Source organism: Aquarana catesbeiana, linkage group LG02, assembly GCF_042186555.1.
Source record: "Aquarana catesbeiana isolate 2022-GZ linkage group LG02, ASM4218655v1, whole genome shotgun sequence".
In the NCBI taxonomy this organism is placed as follows: domain Eukaryota; kingdom Metazoa; phylum Chordata; class Amphibia; order Anura; family Ranidae; genus Aquarana; species Aquarana catesbeiana.
Window position 1 is genome coordinate 381,943,147 of NC_133325.1, and position 21,339 is coordinate 381,964,485.

The following is a 21,339-nucleotide window of genomic DNA, read 5'->3' on the forward strand; positions in this document are numbered from 1 at the left end:
TTATATTACAGTTTACCATAAACAAGTGAATTTTTATTTATTTATTAACCACTTCAATACCAGGCACTTAGACACCTTCCCGCCTAGGCCAATTTTCAGCTTTCAGCGCTGTCGCAATTTGAATGACAATTGCGCGGTCATGCAACACTGTACCCAAACAAATTTTTTATCATTTTGTTCCCACAAATAGAGCTTTCTTTTGGTGGTATTTGATCACCTCTGCGGTTTTTTCTTGCGCAACAAATAAAAAAAGACCAAAAATTTGGAAAAAAAACAAGATTTTTTTGTTTCTGTTAAAAATTTTTGTAAATAAGTAAGTTTTCTTCTTCAATGACGGGCACTGATATGGCTGCACTGACGGGCACTGATACGGTGGCACTCATGAGGTGGCACTGACGGGCACTGATGATGGGCACTGATAGGCGGCACTGGTATGCAGCACTGATGGGCACTCATAGGTGGCACCGATGGGCACTCATAGGCGGCACTGGTGGGCACTCATAGGTGGCATTGATGGGTACTTATGGGTGGCACTGATAGGTGGGCACGGATGGCCACTGATAGGTGGCACAGATGGACACTGATGAGTGGCACTATTGACACTGATTGGTGGCACTGATCACATTGATGGGTGGCATTGCTGGGCATCACTGATTTAAAATGGTGCCAGTCAGTTCCCATTTGTGGGCACTGACTGGCACAGATTGGGCACATGTGGATGGCCATGGGGTACATACCTGGCCATCCACATGTTGCCCGGCTCCCTGGTGGTCCTGGCGGCTTCCCTGGTGGTGTAGTGTGGGCATCTGAGGGGGGGGTCTGCGCTGATTGTTTATCAGCGCAGACCCCCCCCTGCCAGGAGAGCCGCCAATCGGCTCTCCTCTACTCGCGTCTGTCAGACGCAAGTGAGGAAAAGCCGATCAACGGCTCTTCCTATTACCATCGTGATCAGCCGTGATTGGACACGGCTGATCACGTGGTAAAGAGCCTCCGCCGGAGGCTCTTTACCAAGATTGGTGGAGCGGTGTGTCAGACTGACACACCGCTCCACCGATCGTTGCGATGCGCGCCCCCGCGGGCGCGCGGCAGCATATGATCCTGCTGGACGTCCTATGATGCTCAGTCAGGATAACTGAACAACCGCCCAGCCGCCATCTGCTATGGGCCGGGCGGGAAGTGGTTAAAACACTGTTTCATCCATTGTTAAATATCAACACTACTGACTTCCTGCAGCCTTTTTGGAGCCATCTCCTGTCTATATATACACACACCAAAAACTGCTGCACATCATTTCTCAGCGTGGTTTTCCTAATGGTTGATGATAGTGAACTATGCCTGTGCAATGAGTGTTGGCATGGTTACTTGTAGTCTCCACTGGGAGATTGTGTGACAGGGCATCAACACAACTGAGTGATAGAGCTTTGTCAAGCTGCAACAGGAAGTGACTAGCCAAGGATCTTTTATGGCAAGATCATCAGATATTTTACTGAAATTTTTTTGAAAAAAAAATTACTTTTGAAGCTACATAAAAGTGTTAAAGCTTATATGAGATTTTAGTGTTTGGGTTTACATACAGTGAGGCAAAAAAGTATTTGATCCCCTGCTGATTTTGTACGTTTGTCCACTGACAAAGAAACGATCGGTCTATAATTTTAAGGTAGGTTTATTTTAACAGTGAGAGACAGAATAGCAACAAAAATATTCAGAAAAGGGTATTTCAAAAAAGTTATAAATTGATTTGCATTTTAATGAGTGAAATAAGTATTTGACCCCTTCGCAAAACATGACTTAGTATTTGGTGGCAAAACCCTTGTGTGCAATCTCAGAGGTCTGACATTTCTTGTAGTTGGCCACCAGGTTTGCACACATCTTAGGAGGAGCCTCTCCAAGTCATTAAGGTTTCCAGGCTGACGTTTGGTAACTCGAAACCTCAGCTCCCTCCGCATATTTTCTATGGGATTAAGGCTGGAGACTGGCTAGGCCACTCCCGGACCTTAATGTGCTTCTTCTTGAGCCACTCCTTTGTTGCCTTGGCCGTATGTTTTGGGTCATTGTCATGCTGGAATACCCATCCACGACCCATTTGCAATGCCCTGGCTGAGGGAAGGAGGTTCTCACCCAAGATTTGACGATATATGACCCCGTCCATCGTCCTGTCCCCTTAGCAGAAAAACACCCCCAAAGCATAATGTTTCCACCTCCATGTTTGAAGGTGGGGATGGTATTCTTTGGGTCATATGCAGCATTCCACCTCCTCCAAACATGGCGAGTTGAGCTGATGCCAAAGAGCTCAATTTTGGTCTGATCTGACCACAACACTTTCACCCATTTCTCCTCTGAATCATTTAGATGTTCATTAGCAAACTTCAGACTGGCCTGTACATGTGCTTTCTTGAGCAGGAGGACCTTGCGGGCACTGCAGGATTTCAATCCTTCACGGCCTAGTGTGTTACCAAATTGTTTTCTTGGTGACTATGGTTCCAGCTGCCTTGAGATCATTGACAAGATTCTCCTGTGTACTTCTGCGCTGATTCCTTATTGTTCTCATGATCATTGAAACTCCATGATGTGAGACCTTGCATGGAGCCCCAGACCGAGGGAGATTGACAGTTATTTTGTGTTTCTTCCATTTACGAATAATTGCACCAACTGTTGTCACCCTCTCACCAAGCTGCTTGGCGATGGTCTTGTAGCCCATTCCAGGCTTGTGTAGATCTACAATCTTGTCCCTGACATCCTTGGACAGCTCTTTGGTCTTGGCAATGGTGGAGATTGGAATCCGATTGATTGCTTCTGTGGACAGGTGTCTTTTATACAGGTAACAAGCTCCCTTTAAGAGAGTGCTCCTAATCTCAGCTCGTTACCTGTATAGAAGACACCTTGGAGACAGAAATCTTGCTGATTGATAGGGGATCAAATACTTATTTCACTCATTAAAATGCAAATCAATTTATAACTTTTTTGAAATGTGTTTTTTTGGATAGTTTTGTTGTTATTCTGTCTCTCACTGTTAAAATAAACCTTCCATTAAAATTATAGACTGATCATTCCTTTGTCAGTGGGCAAATGTACAAAATCAGCAGGGGATCAACTACTTTTTTCCCTCACTGTATACTGTAAAGGCCCTACAACTCCATTCCAGTCAGGATTTATAAAAATGGTTTATGAATGTTCTTCATCATTACCTTTTTGTGCATTCATATTTGAAGTGCTCTGTTTCTGTGAACAGTTAAAGAGTAACCTTGAGGCTGGGTTCAGACTGGTGCGATGCAGAAACCTCACGAATTCAGTGCAGGTACCTGCATTGCAACTGCATCACACAGTGGCTCACACCGAGATCTGCGAACCGCGCGCTGTAGGTGTCAATGTAAAGTTAATGACACTCCCAGTTCGGTTCGCAGATCGCAGTGTGAACTGTGAAATGGTGCAGGAATCGGATTGCAAAGGTGTGAACACCCTTACGATCCGATTCCACTGCGGAGTAAAAAAAAAAAAAGAGTCCTGCACCATTTTGGTGCAAATGTGATGAGATTTCAGCCAGTTTGTATGGCTGAAATCGCATCCCACAGACATCGCATGTGATCTGCACAGCAATGCGGTGGGAATCACATGCGATGTCTGCCATCGCACCAGTGTGAACCTAGACTGAAGTGCATTAAATGGTACTGGGCACCTTACGACAAAAGAACTCAATACGTTTCTCAGTTTCAGTACCAATGGTAGGGACTCAGGACAGAGAGGTGAAAACTATAGTCAGAAATTGCATTGACCATTAGAAACAAGTTCTTTTTAAGATACCAATAAAGAACACTCACCATGTAAGCTATTGTGGCCAGTTCCAGCATTACAGCTTGTGCACCCAGTTCAACAACACTTATAACACCTACAGATTAAATATAAAACATAACACTGGTTTATATGCTGAAGCAGTACAGTTATGTATAAAGAACTCCACTAAAAACAAATGCATTTAATGGACTATGCAATATATACAAAACACAACATCAATAAACATCTACTCTATATGGGGTCCCCATAGTATACTGTAACATAGTGTAAAGATGAACTCCAACAGCTAAATACTCAGTAGAATATATATGTATATAAAAACTGTTTTATTCCACAAAAGATTAAATTTCTTTAGTCAGTCTTGGTATCCAGGGACACTGAATTTTTCATATGTGTCTGGAGTTTAGATTTGCACTTTTGTGCAATCAGTTTTCTCGCTTGGAACAAACACCTCAACACTACCTCTATGGTACCGGGGAGGACTCTATCTTCCTCCAAACACCCTAACAGGCATGTTTTGGCTTCAGGCTCCAATGAGCTCTTGAAGGTTTTATTTATCCTAGTAAGTGGACCCCACTGCCGCCATACTTTTACAGCGCTGATTTTAAAAGACTTACATGTGAGTATCTTTTATTTTTAATAAATTTGATACTTGTTTTATGGAATTACGCCATGTGGCCTTTTTCCTTCTTGCCTTACATCATTGCCACCTACTTCTCGATATCATTTTGAGGAACACATCAGTCCATGGTTTACTCTTAGATGCCCATCTCCATCAATCCTCTGGAACATCTACCATCACCCACCACCCAAGTCTGATTTGACCCAATTGGGCGTACGTCCTCTTGGGTCCACGAGATCCGGTAAGCCTTCTCATTGTCGGTGGTGGTGTGCTTCTTCTGTCTTCACTTCAGATGTCACGCATTTAATTTATTCTTCACATGAAGTCACTGCATTTATATGGACTGTTTACCTTTTATGAGTTATACAAACATTGAGGACTCTTTTCTAAATTTCTCTTAGATGTTTTTCACCATTAGTTGGACTACATTGTCCTTATGTTGAACTCTCAAGTTTTTTAGCGCTACACATATTTTTTTGTCTTACTGTTACATGCTTATATCCTATTGGCCATGTTAGCTGCTTATTTGTCTTTTTTGGGCAGCACAGAATTATTTGTTATACTTTCCCAACTGTGTTTGAATGGCACGTCTAATCTGCAGGTATTTATAAAATGTCTTATTTGATATTTGAAATTCTTGTCTTAGATCTAAAAAAGGACTTCATAAGGTTGCCCTCAAATAGCTGAATCAAGCGGCTAATACCTTGCCTTTCCCATTCCCCAGGTCTCTCTATACCCCTTATTTCTGCAAGGTTTTTATTAAGCCATAAGTGGTTATACTCTGTTAGCCCATTATAACCCATTAATGCCTTCGTTACCCGCCACACTTTACTAACTAATTTGATTGTTGGGAATCTATCAGTAAAGGAGTCTGCCTCTAGTGTCTCCACTAATGTATAATGTGGAGCCCCCTTTATCATCATTCTATTATTAGGGCTCCCACCACCTATGGTTCCACAACCCCCAAGGTTTTGCAGCTGAGATGACAAAAAAGATCTCGGGTGAGGTATCGCCATACCACCGTCTTTAATCGGTAATTGGAGAGTTTGCAAGCTAATCCTAGGTTGGCCCTTTTTCCAAATTAGTTCCCTAAAAAGGGATTCTATTTTCTTAAACCACTTTTGACCTATCCAAATCGGGGAATTGTGCAGCATATACAGTATCTGCGGAAGCCATATCATTTTTATTAGATTACAGCGCCCTGCAGCGGATAGGGGAAGATGGCACCAAATATCTCCCTTTTGTTTTAGTTTCAACAACAGTGGGGCTAAGTTATTATTAGCATACTGGTTCATGTCACTTGTGATCCAAACACCCAGATAATTCAACTTGGTCACTACTTTCAAAAGGGAGATTCCCGGTAATGTCTGGTCACCAAGTGGGTCAATCGGTAATAAGGCCGACTTCTCCCAGTTGATGACCAGGCCAGAGAGGCGCCCAAACTCACCCACCATCTGTATCACTGGGTTCAGTGAGGCTTCAGCATCCCCAAGAAAGAACAGGGCGTCATCTGCAAACTATGCTATCCTGTCTTCTTCTAACTGCCGCCGGAACCCCTGTATATCTGGCCTTGATCTAGTCATAATTGCTAGGGGGTTCCATTGCAAGAGTAAACAATAGGGGAGACAGGGGACAACATTGTCTCGTCCCTCTCTCCAGCTGGAACACTTCTGAGTATTCGTTGTTAAATTTAACTTTTGCTCTTGGTTCATTATACAGTAACTTCACCCAACTAATAAAGGAAGGGCCAAACCCGAATTGCAGCTTCCATAGGTAGTCCCATTCTAGACTGTCGAAGGCCTTGGCAGCATCCAAGGCCAAGACAGCCTTAGCACCTAAGTTATCAGTGGGAATCTGCATATTTAAGAAGACTCTTCTAATGTTGATGCTTGTTGATCTATTGGGAATAAAACCAGACTGATCCGGGTATATCAACCCTTGAATATATCTATTTAGGCGGGTTGCTAAAACTTTCGCCAGAATTTTTACATCAGTGCATAGTAATGAAACTGGGTGATAGGAGGAAACATCCAAGTGATCTTTCCCCTCCTTAAGTATTACGGTGATAGTGGCTTCTAACATTGAAGTAGGTAGTCTACCATTAGCTAATGAACATCTCAATGTTTCCAACAATTCTGGGAGGAGTACCTCTCCATATCTTTTGTATATTTCCACCGGAAGCCCATTTTTGGCTGGACATCCCAGCCACTGCCCGTTTTAGTTCCTCCGAAGTCACTGGTGCCTCCAAATCTATTCTATCCTGCTCTGACAGGGATGGGATTGATACTCCCTGGAGAAAATCATCCGTTATTTCACTCCCTTCATCCCTATTAGATTTATATAGAGACCTATAATAATTACTAAACACCCGCATTATCTCCATCGAGTCGGCAGTAATGTCCCCGCTTGTAGTCCTAATCATAGAGACAGAAGAGGGGGAAGTGTTGGATTTGATCAGAAGGGACAACATGCTACCAACCCTTTCCCCTTCTCCAAAATGGCACTGCCTCTGAAATATGCGCTTGTTCTCCATCCTCCTTGTAATAACCATTTTGTATACTTGTTGTTTATACAACCATTCTCTCGGTCTATCTAAGGTTGGATCTTCAACATAGCGTTTCTCTGCCAATATCGCCTCTCTCTTAACCTCCCCTTCTCACTCTCTGGCTTTCCCCTTAGTTCTTGCCACCTGCTGAATCGGGAGGCCTCTGAGATAGGCCTTCAAGCAGTGGCGTAGCGTGGGGGGTGCGAGGGGGGCCGTGGCACCGGGCGCAACATTTTGGGGGGCGCAATTCAAAGCCAATGTGTGTCACTGTCCTAATTCCGATATACTGTGTCCCCGCGCTCCGGCCGCCATGTTTAATCTCAGGCAGAACGGCCGGTGCGCTGTGATTAGGCGAATGGGGTCATGTGCAGTGGCAGGGCTGCCTGTCTGTGATGTCGGGTGGCACTTGCGCAAAGGTTGCTCCTGGAGTCCCGCCTCCGCCTTGTGACCTGCCGCCGCTGTCTTTTCCTCCTCCTCTTCTCCTCCAGATCTCCAATCATTTACCATTGTGGCAGCACAGATCGATCATGGATGAAAGACAAAACACAGGTGAGACTCCCTCGTTGAGTCATGTTGCTGGCCTGGGGGGAGTGCACATGGTCTAGGGAGAGGAAGCAGCCAGCCAGAGAGAGAGTAAACAAGCAGTTAGAGTCATGCTGTGTAGTGGTCAGTATAGGAATACTATAGGTAGAGTGGGTAGTAGTCAGTGTGGTGTAGTGGGTAGTGCAGTGCAGTGGGTAGTGCAGTGTAGTGGTCAGCATGGTGTAGTGGACAGTGTAGTGGGTAGTGCAGTGTAGTGGTCAGTGTGGTATAGTAGTCAGTGCAGTGTAGTGGACAGGTAGGTAAGCATAATGGTCAGTGTAGGAATCAGGTATGTCAGTGTTAGTGGTCAGTATATGAAACAGGTAGGTTAGTTTAGTGGTCAGGTAGTGCGGTGTAGTGGTCAGTGTTATGTAGTGGTCAGTGCAGTGGGTAGTGTAGTGGGTAGTGGTCAGTCTAGTGTAGTGGTCAGTGCAGTGTAGTGGATAGTGGTCAGTGTAGTGTAGTGAGTAGTGGTCAGTGTAGTGTAGTTGTCAGTGTGGTGTAGTGGTCAGTGTAGTGGGTAGTGGTCAGTGCAGTGTAGTGGTCAGTGTGTAGTAGGTAGTGTAGTGGGTAGTGGTCAGTGCAGTGTAGTGGTCAGTGTAGTGTACTGGGTAGTGCAGTGTAGTGGTCAGTATAGTGTAGTGTGTAGTATAGTGTAGTGTAGTGGACAGGTAAGCATAGTGGTCAGTGTAGGAATCAGGTAGGTTAGTTTAGTGGTTAGTGTAGTGTGCAGTGTTTTGGGTAGTGCAGTGTAGTGAATAGTGGTCAGTGCAGAGTAGTCAGTGTAGTGTAGTCGGTAGTGTAGTGGTCAGTGTGGTGTAGTGGTCAGTGTAGTGTAGTGGTCAGTGTAGTGTAGTGGTCAGTGTAGTGTAGTGGTCAGTGCAGTGTAGTGGGTAGTGTAGTGTTCAGTGTAGGAATCAGGTAGGTTCGTTTAGTGGTCAGGTAGTGTAGTGCAGTGTAGTGCGTAGTGGTCAGTGCAGGGTAGTAGTCAGTGTAGTGGTCAGTGTAGTGCAGTGTAATGGGTAGTGTAGTGGTCAATGTGGTGTAGTGGTTGGTGTAGTGGTCAGTGTAGTAGTCAGTGTAGTGTAGTGGGTAGTGTAGTGGACAGGTAGGTAAGCGTAGTGGTCAGTCTAGGAATCAGGTAGGTTCGTTTAGTGGTCAGGTAGTAGTTGGTGTAGTGGTCAGTGTAGTGTAGTAGTCAGTGTAGTGTGGTGGGTAGTGAAGTGGACAGGTAGGTAAGCGTAATGGTCAGTGTAGGAATCAGGTAGGTTAGTTTAGTGGTCAGGTAGTGTGGTGTAGTGGTCAGTGTAGTGTGTAGTGTAGTGGACAGGTAGATAAGCATAATGGTCAGTGTAGGAATCAGGTATGCCAGTGTAGTGGTCAGTATAGGAATCGGGCAGGTCAGTACTATTGAAGGAAGGGAAGGAGTGCTAAAAGTTCACAGGTTAGGGGGCGCAAATGACTTGCCTTGCCCCGGGTGCTGACAACCCACGCTACGCCACTGCCTTCAGGGATTCCCGAACCACGTCCGCTGATGCTGAACCTGTATTAATTTGTACATATTCCTTCAGATTAGACACCACTTCTGTGGAATTGCCAATCAACTCCAACCAGCACGTGTTTATTTTCCACGCTCTAAGAGGGGTCCTATCCCCAACCTTTATTGTCAGCATGAGCGGAGAATAATCCGAGACTCCTCTCGGGCCATACTCTATACAGCTTATTGTTGATATTGCCTCCCAGTTACCCAGGGCCAAATCAATTCTAGAGAGAGTGAGATAGGAACTTGAGAAGCACGAGAACTGTCTTTCTTGCGGATAGCGCATACGCCATATGTCACTCAATCCCATTTCCACTATGAATCGGGATAGCCGACTCTTACCTGCTGTATTGGACCTATGTCCCGACGGGAATCTGTCTAGACTCCCGTTGAGCACTTCGTTAAAGTCACCCACTGCTATTATCGGAGTCCCTTCTTTATCTAGCACAAACTCCAATAATTTGTATAGAACCTCTAGTTTGAATGGGGGGGGGACATAAATGTTCGCCAGCACAAATAATTTGTTCTCAATCGAACAAAGTAGGAAAATATAACGGCCTTTCTCATCGAAACAACTTTCCCTGCAGGAGAACGCCACTCCCCTCCCAACCAGCATACTTACCCCCCTTGAATAAGAGGAATAGACCGAGTGATATTGGGTTTGGAACCTCCGACTGCGCAATTGTATCAACGTGTCGTTAAATGCGTCTCCTGCAGGCAAAGTAAACCTGGCTCTTAGTTGGATCCCCTAGGCCCCGGACATTCCATGAGGCTATACTGACTCTCTTTTCTTGCATGGTAAAAAATAAAAAAATAAATCAACACTAGAAAACAACACAAAATTGAGTCAAAAAGTGATCATCCTAACAATTTCACTCACAGCTCTTAAGCTCGGGTGGTTTTTCTAATCTGTGTGTTTCTCCCTCTCACCATGCCCTTCTCCTCTCTCAATTCGTGTCTTACAAAATACTAGTGTTATTAATAATGTGTGGTTCTTAATCCTCACCTTACCCCCCTGCCCAAATCGACGCCCGCTCTTGCCCTCCCCCTTCCCCCTCCCTGCCCATCAGGACCTACCCTAAGGGTTTCACCTGTGACCTTAACATACCACTCCCAACTTTCCTTCCACATGTTACGACCCCGTGACTTTAATATAAAGCTTAACCATGGGAGTCCCTTACATACTCTTGCTCCCATACTTGCAAACATACAACTGAAAAAGTGTCTCCCCTCCTCCACTCCCTCCAAATCAATCAATCAAAGTAATTCCTATTATATGATAGTGATATTACAGTGATGGGTGAAAGCAATGCAAACAGTGTTTTGAGGAGAAAAAAAAACCCAAAGGGGAGGGAGGGGGAGAGAGGGATCCATGATCCCAAAAAGGCTTTACAACCTCAATCAACTCACCCCCCCTCCCCCCCAAAAAAAAAGAAAAAATAGTTCCATGCTTGATGTCCTCTATAAGTCCTTCCTATTTTCTTCCAGCCACTGTTCGACTTCAGATGGTGAGCCAAAGAACAAAGTTCTTGCAGAACATAGCAGAGCATATGCTAGCTTATATTTCTGCAAAGTTCGCTTAATGGGTATATATTCCGCCCTGCGCTTCTGAAGCTCCGGTGGGAAGTCTGGGTACAGCGAGACACTAACCCCATTGTACATAATAGTCCCCATCTCTCTGGCCTTGCCTAATAGGATCACTTTGTTGTTGTAGTTAACAAGTTTCAGGAGCAGTGGCCTAGTATATTCACCCAACTGGTGGGCCCTAAGGGGAACTCTTTCAATCGCAAATAGTGCTGTAAAAGAAGTGGCTCCAAAAGTTTCCCTAAACCACCCCTCAAGGAAAGCTATGGGATCGTGACCCTCGCTCCTCTCTGGCAAGCCTATCACTCGCACATTATTTCTGTGATTTCTGTTTTCCATTTCCTCGAGTTTAATGGCCTGTGCGGCCATTTGTTCCTGTAGTCCTTTAATTTTTTGCTTTAATGGGAATAGGTTATCCTCAACTGTACTCAGTCTCTCCTCTAAGGCAGTAGTCCTTTCTACAGTCTTCCCCAGTACCTGACTCATTGAGAGTAATTCATCTTTAATGCTTTTTAACTGGCTATCGAGGCCGACAATTGAGCCTTTGCAGGCATTAACAACAGAGAGAACATCCCTTAATGTCGGTTCCTCGCCCTCAGAGGTGGTACTGGTCATGTTGGCCGCCCCAGCCGATGCAGGTTTTGTTGATACTAAACCTGCTTTTCCACCCCATGTCCCCTTGGTGCTCGCGGTTTTATTGCTGCTGGATGGAGTGGTAGGGTTTGAGGATATCTGGCCATGCCCTTGACTTCTATCTAGTACAGGACCCACCTGAGTTTTGGCTTGCGCCATTGTCTGCTGCTGGTCCCCCTTAGCAGGCAACGGGGGAACTGTATGGGCAAAACGTTCCAATTTACGCAAAAGCTGCCGCCTGGTTCCCTTTTTCCTTCTCTTTTGCAGACCGCGTCATTTGCATCCTTTCCAGGGGTGTCTGCTCGCTAGCTGATCATTTCTTCCCTTTCCTCCTTTTTTTCCTTTCCCCCTTCCTCCCTCACTTAAATTTGAAACAAGGCTTCAGCAACAGTTCAGTGGTTAATTTGGCCGAAAAAGATTTTTATAGGCTGTTAATGCAGGCTAATATGTGGATAATTGGTACAGAGGGGGAGGTTAATTCTCCAAGGGGGGCTTTTTGCAACCCCTGCAAAAGCACTCACTGCTTGTTCCTCCCTCACCTCTCTCGCTGCACCGCGTCGTCTCAGCAAATCCCGCACTCTTGCGGGATCACAGCGGGGCCTCAGGCAGCTCCGTTGTCCTATGCAACAAGGGCTCTAGGGTGACAGCAGCACATCGTCCAGCCAGGAGATCCCCCCGAGCAGCTTCAGCGGCTTCAGATCCGGATGCAGCTGGGCGTCAAAGGAGAGACAAACGCCGGAGACAGGCAGCCCTCCACGCCAGCCTCTCGGCTTTGCAGCGGTTCAGAGTGCCAGGTACAGTGCACACTCACTCCTTCCTCCATCCAGTCACGTCCCGAGTGAGTGTTAATTCCGCTCATGTAATAAAAACATCTTTGCCATATTGAAGCTTCCCTCCAACCACTTTGTATATTATTTTATATATACTGTGATTCTGTACTTGCCAAATAGGCAGAAATCTCCCTCCACCGAGTCTGGCTGCAATCATGTGGGCAGCTGAAGCTGCTGCCTGTTAACTTCCTGGATTTACACAGACACACCTCTGTCAGGGCTGGGCTCAGCCCTTTCTTCTTAAAGCTGGCCGCTCAGCTGTCGACTAATTGCCAGCTCCTACCTCTCCACAGTGACTCACCTGTTGATGATATCCTGCTCATCAGTCCTGTCTATTTAAGCCGCCCAGTCCAGATGATCTCTGTCTTGGTCACATCTCTAGAGACGCTCTCCTGTGTTCCTGTTAAAGACTTGCTTGGCTGACATTCCTTCTGGCTCCAAATCCTGCTTGCCATTCTACTATGCTCATCTCTGGCTCCTTGACGTTTTGGCTTGTCTGACTATCCGTTCCGGTTCCTCAACTTTGTTTTGACTACGTTTAGTCTGTATACCTTTTTTTATTATTATTAAACAAGTGTGATTTAACTGTACTTCTGTCTCAGTCTGATTCATGGTTTCTGACAACCTCCAGCTCTGCAGCTCTCATTAGCCCTCTTATGACTCATCCCTTCCTGGCAAACTCTCACGAGAGTGAGAGAGCTGTGCATGATGTCATAAGCCTAGGCTTTTTACCAGACAAGAAACAGGAAGTGGGCTATATAAGGTATTTACTGGCAGAAAAAAAAATTTTTACTATCCAAAGATTAAAACAACAAGGGCAGAAGATTTAATAGATGGAAAGTTGAAAAAAATTACTGAAGTTCCGCTTTAAATTCAAAATACACGATTGGCTGCCCAGCATATCTATCGTTGTCCTACAGCATTCCACTGTGGAGGTGTCTATGCCTGTGTCCTGTGCTGCTATCTTGGTCATCTTCAACTAGTTGCCTCTCCTGCTGTTAATAATGTACTGGCACCCACAGAAGATCACAAAGGCAGTGCGTTTTGAAGACAGTGTGGGAAATGCATAGGGAACATGTCTTTCCAGCACCATGTTCTAATGTGAACCAACTCTAATGCCAATTTAATTATTCAGGTTTTGGTTTTTTAAAAAAAAAAAAAAAAAGCTATAAGGGCTAAATGTCATTGCATTGATCAAGATAGGCTCAATGCAAGGACCTGCAGATTTTTTTTTCTGTGTGCTCTGTTCACACCATACAGGTGCATTTCTTCAAATGCAGCATGTCTACATTTTTATGAAACATACAACAATGTGTTAAAATGTTTGGCAGCATGTATGAATAGAAGGTCTGGTTATTAATATTAGTTTAATGCATTTAAAAAAAAAAAAAAAAAAAAAAAAAAAGTGTTGGGAGACCTACGACTTATTTTCCCCTTTCTTAGTCAGGCAAATATAAAATACTATACTGCTGAAAGAATCCACTGTTGCTTATGGAGCTTAATAGCTCAAACTGATATTATAAACACACAAGTTGAATGATTAATTCCTCTCTCTCCCCCTCACTGTTACTTTGATCAGTCTGCTGGATTTTACAATTATGGAAAGGAAGAAAAACCCCTAAGCCAACCATAGACAGATAGAAATTCTGTCAGCTGAGCGTGGACCGACCAAATTTCAATCCATCTATATGGGCAGGCTGGTTGTACAGAGCTCGATCTCTCGATCAACTTATGTACAATTAGCCTGTCGGGTTTCTTTCGTCAATCAGTGCCACCTGCTACAGCCGGCAACACTGACCATAATATTCATTGTTTTCCATCTATGGCTTGCCTTAGTTCTTGACCAATGGCCCATCATTGGTGTACCCTGTATTATATGTTGATTTATAAAATAAAAATGTATATAATAATTAGTAAAAAAACATCTGTTTAACCACTTCACCTCTCACACCTGTATACCCCCTTTTTGACCAGTATTCCTTTAAAAAAAAAAAAATTGAAGAAAATAAAGAGATTTAAGAGTTCTAGTTTCCAATTTTGGACTTTTCAAAAAAAATGACAAAAATAAATAAATAAATATTAATATATATATATATATATATATATATATATATATATATTATATATATATATATATATATACATATATACACATACATACATACATACATACATATATATATATATATATATATATATATATATATATATATATATATATATATATATATATATATATATATATATACATACATACATACATACATACATATACACACACATACATACACACACAAAAAAAGTTGAAATATAACTGGTTAATAAAATAGAAATAAATGAAAAAAAAAATTAGCAGAAAAATAATAGTTGGAGGGAGAAGATGGAGTTAATTAGGTCCCATTAGGGTAAACTAATGGGTAATATGAGGTTAAATAGAGTAAAATATGACAAAATAAACATAAATAAAATGTTATCATCAGGATGCTGCTCATTTCTATGATCAGCAGTAGAATGAAACAGAGTAGATACAATAGTAGCAATGTTACTTTGTATCCCTCTATTTCACATCTATAGTGTTTGACATGTGCACAGCAACTTCTGGCTTTATTTTAAAGCTGGGAATTGTCCGCAAGTTGGCATGGCAGACGAACTGGATGTATTACACACACTCTGTGTGCTTTGAAAAAGTTTTTTTGGGCATGTGTAGAAGACGCCCAGAGTCCTAAACAAGGTAAAAGTGTATAAAAAAATTAAACGACTTAACATCACTATTGTTTCACTTTTAATAATTATTCATTATTGGATATTCACTATTACTGTGTAATAATCCTTTGTCTCTAGGAACAGTGCATCGCTGAGAGCTCCAAATACATGCAATTTTCTGCTATAATGTCACTATATAAGGTAGGGTTCCAACCAACCTGCCAAAAAGCCTCCAATCTCAAAGCTCCACCACTCGATGCACACCATGAGCATGCTGGGGATCGCCAGGCGCATAAATAAGCCCCATTCCTGTAAACAGTCTATGGACCAACCTAAAGAAGACAATATAAAATATGAAATACAACACACAAAAACATGATGATCATCTTCTGGATATTTACTATCCAGATATAGTTGAGTGAACTTTCTTCATACTCACATACCTCCCCAAGTTGATACATGTAGCTTTTTCATAATAATATAGGCAAATAGAACACCAGACATTGCAAATTGAGATAATGTGTTTGCCCAAGCTGATCCTCTATAAAAATAAATAAAATCAACAAATAAAAAAGCATTATAACTATACAAGAAAGCAGAATAATGTTACAAAACACATTTAAGCTATGCATGTTGGCTGGGCCTATTAACCCTAAGAATTAACTTTAAAGAAATTGGAAAAAAGTGCAGTGTATTGCCTGGTAAACACGATGAGATTATCAGACGAATGATCGTCAGTTTTTCTTTTTTTGCATGCTAATCTCAGATCGAACCTGAAGAGTTTACTATAGTCACGAAAATTCTCATACGACAGAATAAAAAAATCAGAAGTGATGTCATGTGTTGTAGTGTATTTGTATTGCATTTTCAAATGACAACTGTACCAATTAACCCTTTCGCTGCCCTGTGCTCCATTTTGTACACTCAGGTGGCCAGACCATTTTTGCAATTTTTCCTTTGTTTTTTTATTTTTCACGTATAGATTTCAGAGTTTATAAAAGACCCCCCCAATATTTTCTGAAAGCACATGATCAGTAGAATAAAAAGAAGGTGCTGCTGAATTTTTATACCCCGCGGTATTTGCGCAAATGTTTATCAAACCAATATATTTGCAAAAAATTACACAAAAACCATTATTAGCAGATAAAAACACAGCACATTTTACAAAATTCCTACTAAATATAGAAGCTTAACCTGTATTGAGTTAATAAATAAGAAATATTTGTAACTTTTAAAAATGTGCTTTTTTGCGAAATGGTGAAAAATGAACAGAAGCAAGAAGTGTAAATATCCAAATTTCTCTAAAATCTGAAGGTTTTCATTTTTTCCTTACAACTTTCAGAAAGACCCACAAAACCATATATTTTCTGGAAGCATATGCCCTCTAGTATAAAAAGAAGGTGCTACAGACTTTTTAGACTCAGTGGTATTTGCTCAAATGTTTATCAAACCAATATATTCGCAAAAAACACTAAAACCATTATTAGCGGATAAAAACATAGCTAATTTTACAAAATTCCTGCTAAATCCCTACTAAATATAAAAGCTTAACCTGAATGAAGTTAATAACAAAAAATTTTAATTTTTACATTGCGCCTTTTTGCAAAATGGTGGAAATCGAACGTTCCCAAAAATTTCTCCAAAAATTTGGAGGTTGTCATTTTTCACTTACAGCTTTCAGAGTTTGTAAAAGACCCCCCCCCCCAAACCATATAATTTTCTGAAAGCATATGACCTCTGCAATAAAAAGAATGTGCTACTGATTTTTAAGGCCCTGTGGTATTTGTGCGAATGTTTATCAAAACAATATGTTTGCTAAAAATACACTATAACCATTATTAGCAGATAAAAACACAACTAATTTTACAAAATGCCTGCTAAATTCCAACTAAATATAAAAGCTTTACCTGTATGGAGTTAATACATAACAAATATTTGTAATTTTTACATTGCGCCTTTTTTGCTAAATGGTTAAAATCGAACGTACAATATAAAAATTTCTCTAAAAACCTGAAGGTTACAAACACCGCAATTTTTTCAAAAATCCTGCTAAATTCCTACTAAATATAAAAGCTTAACCTGTATTGAGTAAATAAATAGCAAATATTTGTCAATTTTAAATTGCGCCTTTTTGAGAAATAGTGCTAATCGGAGATACGCAAACGTTTTAGAAAAAGTTTTCCTTTTTCACTTACAGCTTTCAGAATTTGTAAAAGACCCCCCAAACCATACATTTCCTGAAAGCACATGGCCAGTAGAATAAAAAGAAGGTGCTACTGATTTTTAAGGCAGCATATTTGCGCAAATGTTTATCAAAACAATATTTTTGCTAAAAATATACTAAAATCATTATTAGTGCACATTAACACAACATAAATTTCCTGCTAAATTGCTACTAAAGCATCGTTCACATGTGACATACTAAAGTGTATCCCCATAGGGGGCCATGTTACATAAATTTCCTGCTAAATTGCTACTAAAGCATTGTTCACATGTGACATACTAAAGTGTATCCCCATAGGGGGCCATGTTACATAAATTTCCTGCTAAATTGCTACTAAAGCATTGTTCACATGTGACATACTAAAGTGTATCCCCATGGGGGGCCATGTTTACCCGCACAGGGATGCACAGGTGTTCCATGCATCCCAGTACAGGTAGTCCCATTTATGTCAATTGGGATGCAACGGCTGCACAGGCATAGCTGCTGTTCCCAATCTGACATCCGTATGGATGTGGGTACATGACCCCGAACGCGTACAGTGTGAGCTCAGGGACAAGCATGCGGACCTACATTGATGTAAAATTTGGAGCAATGGCTCTGTTCGTGCAGATGCTACATCCCAAATTAGTTCAATGGGCCTGCCTGCACAGAGATTCATGGAACACCTGTGCATCCCTGTAAAGGTACGCTGTGTATGCCCCCTGTAAACAAGGCCTTAGGCCCCTTTCACACAAGCACACCGATCAGATCTGCCTGTCCGTTTTCTTAGGTGGGCCCAATCAGACCACAGATTGTTCTCTATTGAGAGGCTGATGTAAATGGACAGGTGTCCGTTTACACCTGCCTACAACCAATCCAGTCCAGTCCGCTAAAAACAGACGGATGGGGATTCCATTCCCCATCCATCTAGCAGATCGGATGGTATCCGGTGGAACTGGACAGGCGGTCCGTTTCCATTCGACTGCCCCATAGAGAACAGCGGGCTGTGTCCGCTCTGCATCAGCGGAGCGGACACGGACCTGTCATCTGCCTGCTCAGCAGGGCTCGGCAGACAGATCCCCCGCTGAGCCCGCTCCATGTGAAAGGGGTCTTACCAGGAGCGGCCGCCCCCCATTAGGGGCGCCGCCTCCCTGCAGGGCACTGGACTTATATGTTTGCATAAGTTGTTTTTTTTTTCAAGCCACATGATTAGAGCTAATTGGCTTGAAAAAGGTTGGGCTCTGGGCGCAGAGCATTGCGCTTCAAATCCACCTACTTGTGACAATAGGAAATATTCGCTATTGTCTTCCGGCTTCACCCGAGGAAGCAGAGGAGGGGTGAGTGCGGGGGGAGACTGTCAGTATGGAGGGGTGAGTGCGGGGGGTTAACATGCGGGTGAACCTGGGGAGGGTTGCCGTCCCCCAAAAAAGTCACTGGGTCATACTTTTTTGTTTTTCCCTTTTACATTTTTTTACAGTTATATTTTATTTTTTAGGTTTTTTTTTTTTTAATAAGGAATATGTATAGAGAGTCCTCATTCATTCATAAAATGACAGTCTGATATATAGTAACAATCACGGTTACTATATACAGTGGAGGAAAAAAGTATTTGATCCCCTGCTGATTTTGTACATTTGCCCAAAGACAAATGATCAGCCTATAATTTTTAATGGTAGGTTTATTTTAACAGCGAGAGACAAAATAGCAACAAAAAAATCCAGAAAAACACATTTCAAAAAAGTTATAAATTGATTTGCATTTTATTGAGCGAAATAGGTATTTGATCCTCCTATTAATCAGCAAGATTTCTGGCTCCCAGGTGGCTTCTATACAGATAATGAGCTGAGATTAGGAGCACTCTTATAAAGGGAGTGCTCCTAATCTCAGCTTGTTACCTGTATAAAAAAGACAGCTGTCCACAGAAGCAATCAGATTCCAGTCTCTCCACCATGATCAAGGCCAAAGAGATGTCCAAGGATATCAGGGACAAGAGAACTATATATAGAGGAAATTTGTCCCTTCCGGGATAATGACATGATTAGTTGTGTAAGCACCGTGGGCCTGGATAGTTCCCAAGTGGAAGTCATAGCCTGTGCCGCTATAGCGTGCCTAAGTTGTAGGTACTGGAAGAATGAGGTGTTCGGTAAGTTAAATTCTGCGCAAAGTGATTGGAAGTCTCGGAGTATATAATTGTGGAATGCAGTTTACTCCGCTCCTTGACCAATTAGAGAAGTTTTGTAATTTGTTTAGTTCTGGGTAACTTCGGTTGTTCCAAATACGTGACCAATTTGTGTAGCCGGTGTATTGCAGGTGTTTGGTTTTGTTCCATTATTTTATCTATGAGCAGTAATGTGGGGTAATGGGTCAGTGCTCCCAGTTCACCTGCCTCTATGCATTCCACAAGTCCATCACCAGACATCTTGGTGCACACGATGTTCTGATTGGGGTCAGAGGGCTCAGGATAAAGCCATCATAAAGCGTGGCAGTTGAGCCGCCATAAAGTAATAAAATGGATTTGGTACCGCCAGGCCACCTGAGTTCTTTGCTTCCTGTAAGGTTTCCAATTTAATTCTTGGAACCTGTTTCTTCCATATCAATGTACGATAGATAGTGTTACACCTCTTAAATACATGGATAGGGATCGAGATAGGGGCATTGTAGAGGGCATATAATATCTGTGGGTTCCAGATCATCTTTATTAATTTGCAGCGGCTGACTACGGAGAGTGGCAACCTGATCCAACTAGTAATTTTTTCCTGAAATTGTTTAAGCACTGGGTCTATATTAAGCTTAATATATTGATCTAAGTTAGGGTGTATAACTATACCTAGATATTTGAACTTATCCACTATTTTGATCTGTTCAGCAATCTGAGGCAGGGGCACCGCCAGTGGATCTAAGGGTAGTATTGTGGATTTGCCCCAGTTTATTTTGAACCCGGAGAAGGTTCCAAATGTGTGGATCAATTCCATAAGTTTTACCAGGGATGTAGAAGTGTCACCTAAAAATAGAAGTGCATCATCGGCATAAAGTGCCAATTTGTCTTCCATTTCACCCCGTTTAAATCCAATTATTTCTGGGTTCCCCCTTATGGCAGCTGCCAGGGGCTCTATGGCTAGGGCAAAAAGTATTAGAGAAAGGGGGCAGCCTTGCTTAGTTCCCCTGTGTAAGTCAAAGGAAGGCAATAAGGTGTTTTTTGTCCTAATGCAAGCTCTTGGCGCTTTGTACAATAATTTGATCCCAGAAATTATATTTTCTCCCAGGTTAAGCTTTTCTAGTATTCTCCATAGATATTCCCGTTCAATGCTATCGAACGCCTTAGCGGCATCTAGCGAAAGGATAGCTCTATGTCCCTAGTTATCAGTGGGTATTTGCATATTGAGATAGAGGCGGCGGAGATTGTTTGCCGTGGATCTGTTCGGTATGAAGCTGGATTGGTCCGGATGTACTAACAACATGCAATGGTATTTAAATATTCAATAATATTATGGTGTGGAATTAAAAAAAAAAAAAATCACACACTAATTAACGTGCAGGGTGTTAGTTTACATTTTTTTTTGTTTTTAATTCGCTTGTGCACTGGAAAATTCAACACAGCTACCTTAGGTGGGTGGTAGGTTGGCTGGGATTTGAACTCATAACCTGAGTGGATATTAGTGCATAGCACAAGCCATTGTGCTAAGCATGCTGAGACCTGCATAATAGTGTAGTATGACTAAATCATTACTGCTTTATAGTCTCATAAAAAACTAAAGTAACATGACAAAAAAAAAGAGCATAGAACAGATATGTACCTGTAAATGTTCAATACATGTAACTTTACAGAATAGCAAATATTACTCTGTAATACTCATTCATAACTGCATTCGCCAGCAAAAGAAGAAAACAAACTAGGAATACTAATTGGAATATACATAAATAGATGCACACGAGGTAGAGCACATCTCACTTAAAAATGTTTTATTCACATTCATGTGATTGTGGCTGCAGTGCAGTTCCATATAATAAAACACAGGAGCAATTGGCACTCGAAAATGCGGAAAAGTGCCAATTTGATATTTACAAAAGCACTCTCTTTTTCACGCACATGTTCACCTAGTGGAAGTCTTAATTGGCTTCATTGGGAGTAACTAAATGTAGAGTAACCATTACTTTCCGATATTCTTAGTAAATGAATCCCTATGTAATCAATACATAGCCCTCAACGCATGACAATATGCGTCTATATAAACACACATGTGAAAAATCAGTGGTCAAACGTAAATATATTTTCTATGATTGGTACCATACATAATACCTTTAACCACT

The 21,339-nt window shown here is 42.1% G+C and overlaps 1 protein-coding gene across 2 annotated transcripts in view; it reads right to left on the bottom strand.

The window, feature by feature from the left end:
* Positions 1-21,339, bottom strand: part of LOC141128080 (multidrug and toxin extrusion protein 2-like) — a 188,429-nt gene that overhangs the window by 40,597 nt on the left and 126,493 nt on the right. For both annotated transcript variants that reach the window (XM_073615145.1, XM_073615144.1), the window contains 3 exons: positions 15,272-15,369; positions 15,047-15,160; positions 3,816-3,883 (listed from right to left, as the gene is read on the bottom strand). In XM_073615145.1, coding sequence (XP_073471246.1) covers positions 3,816-3,883; positions 15,047-15,160; positions 15,272-15,369 — 280 coding nt within the window. The remainder of the gene's footprint in view (positions 1-3,815; positions 3,884-15,046; positions 15,161-15,271; positions 15,370-21,339) is intronic.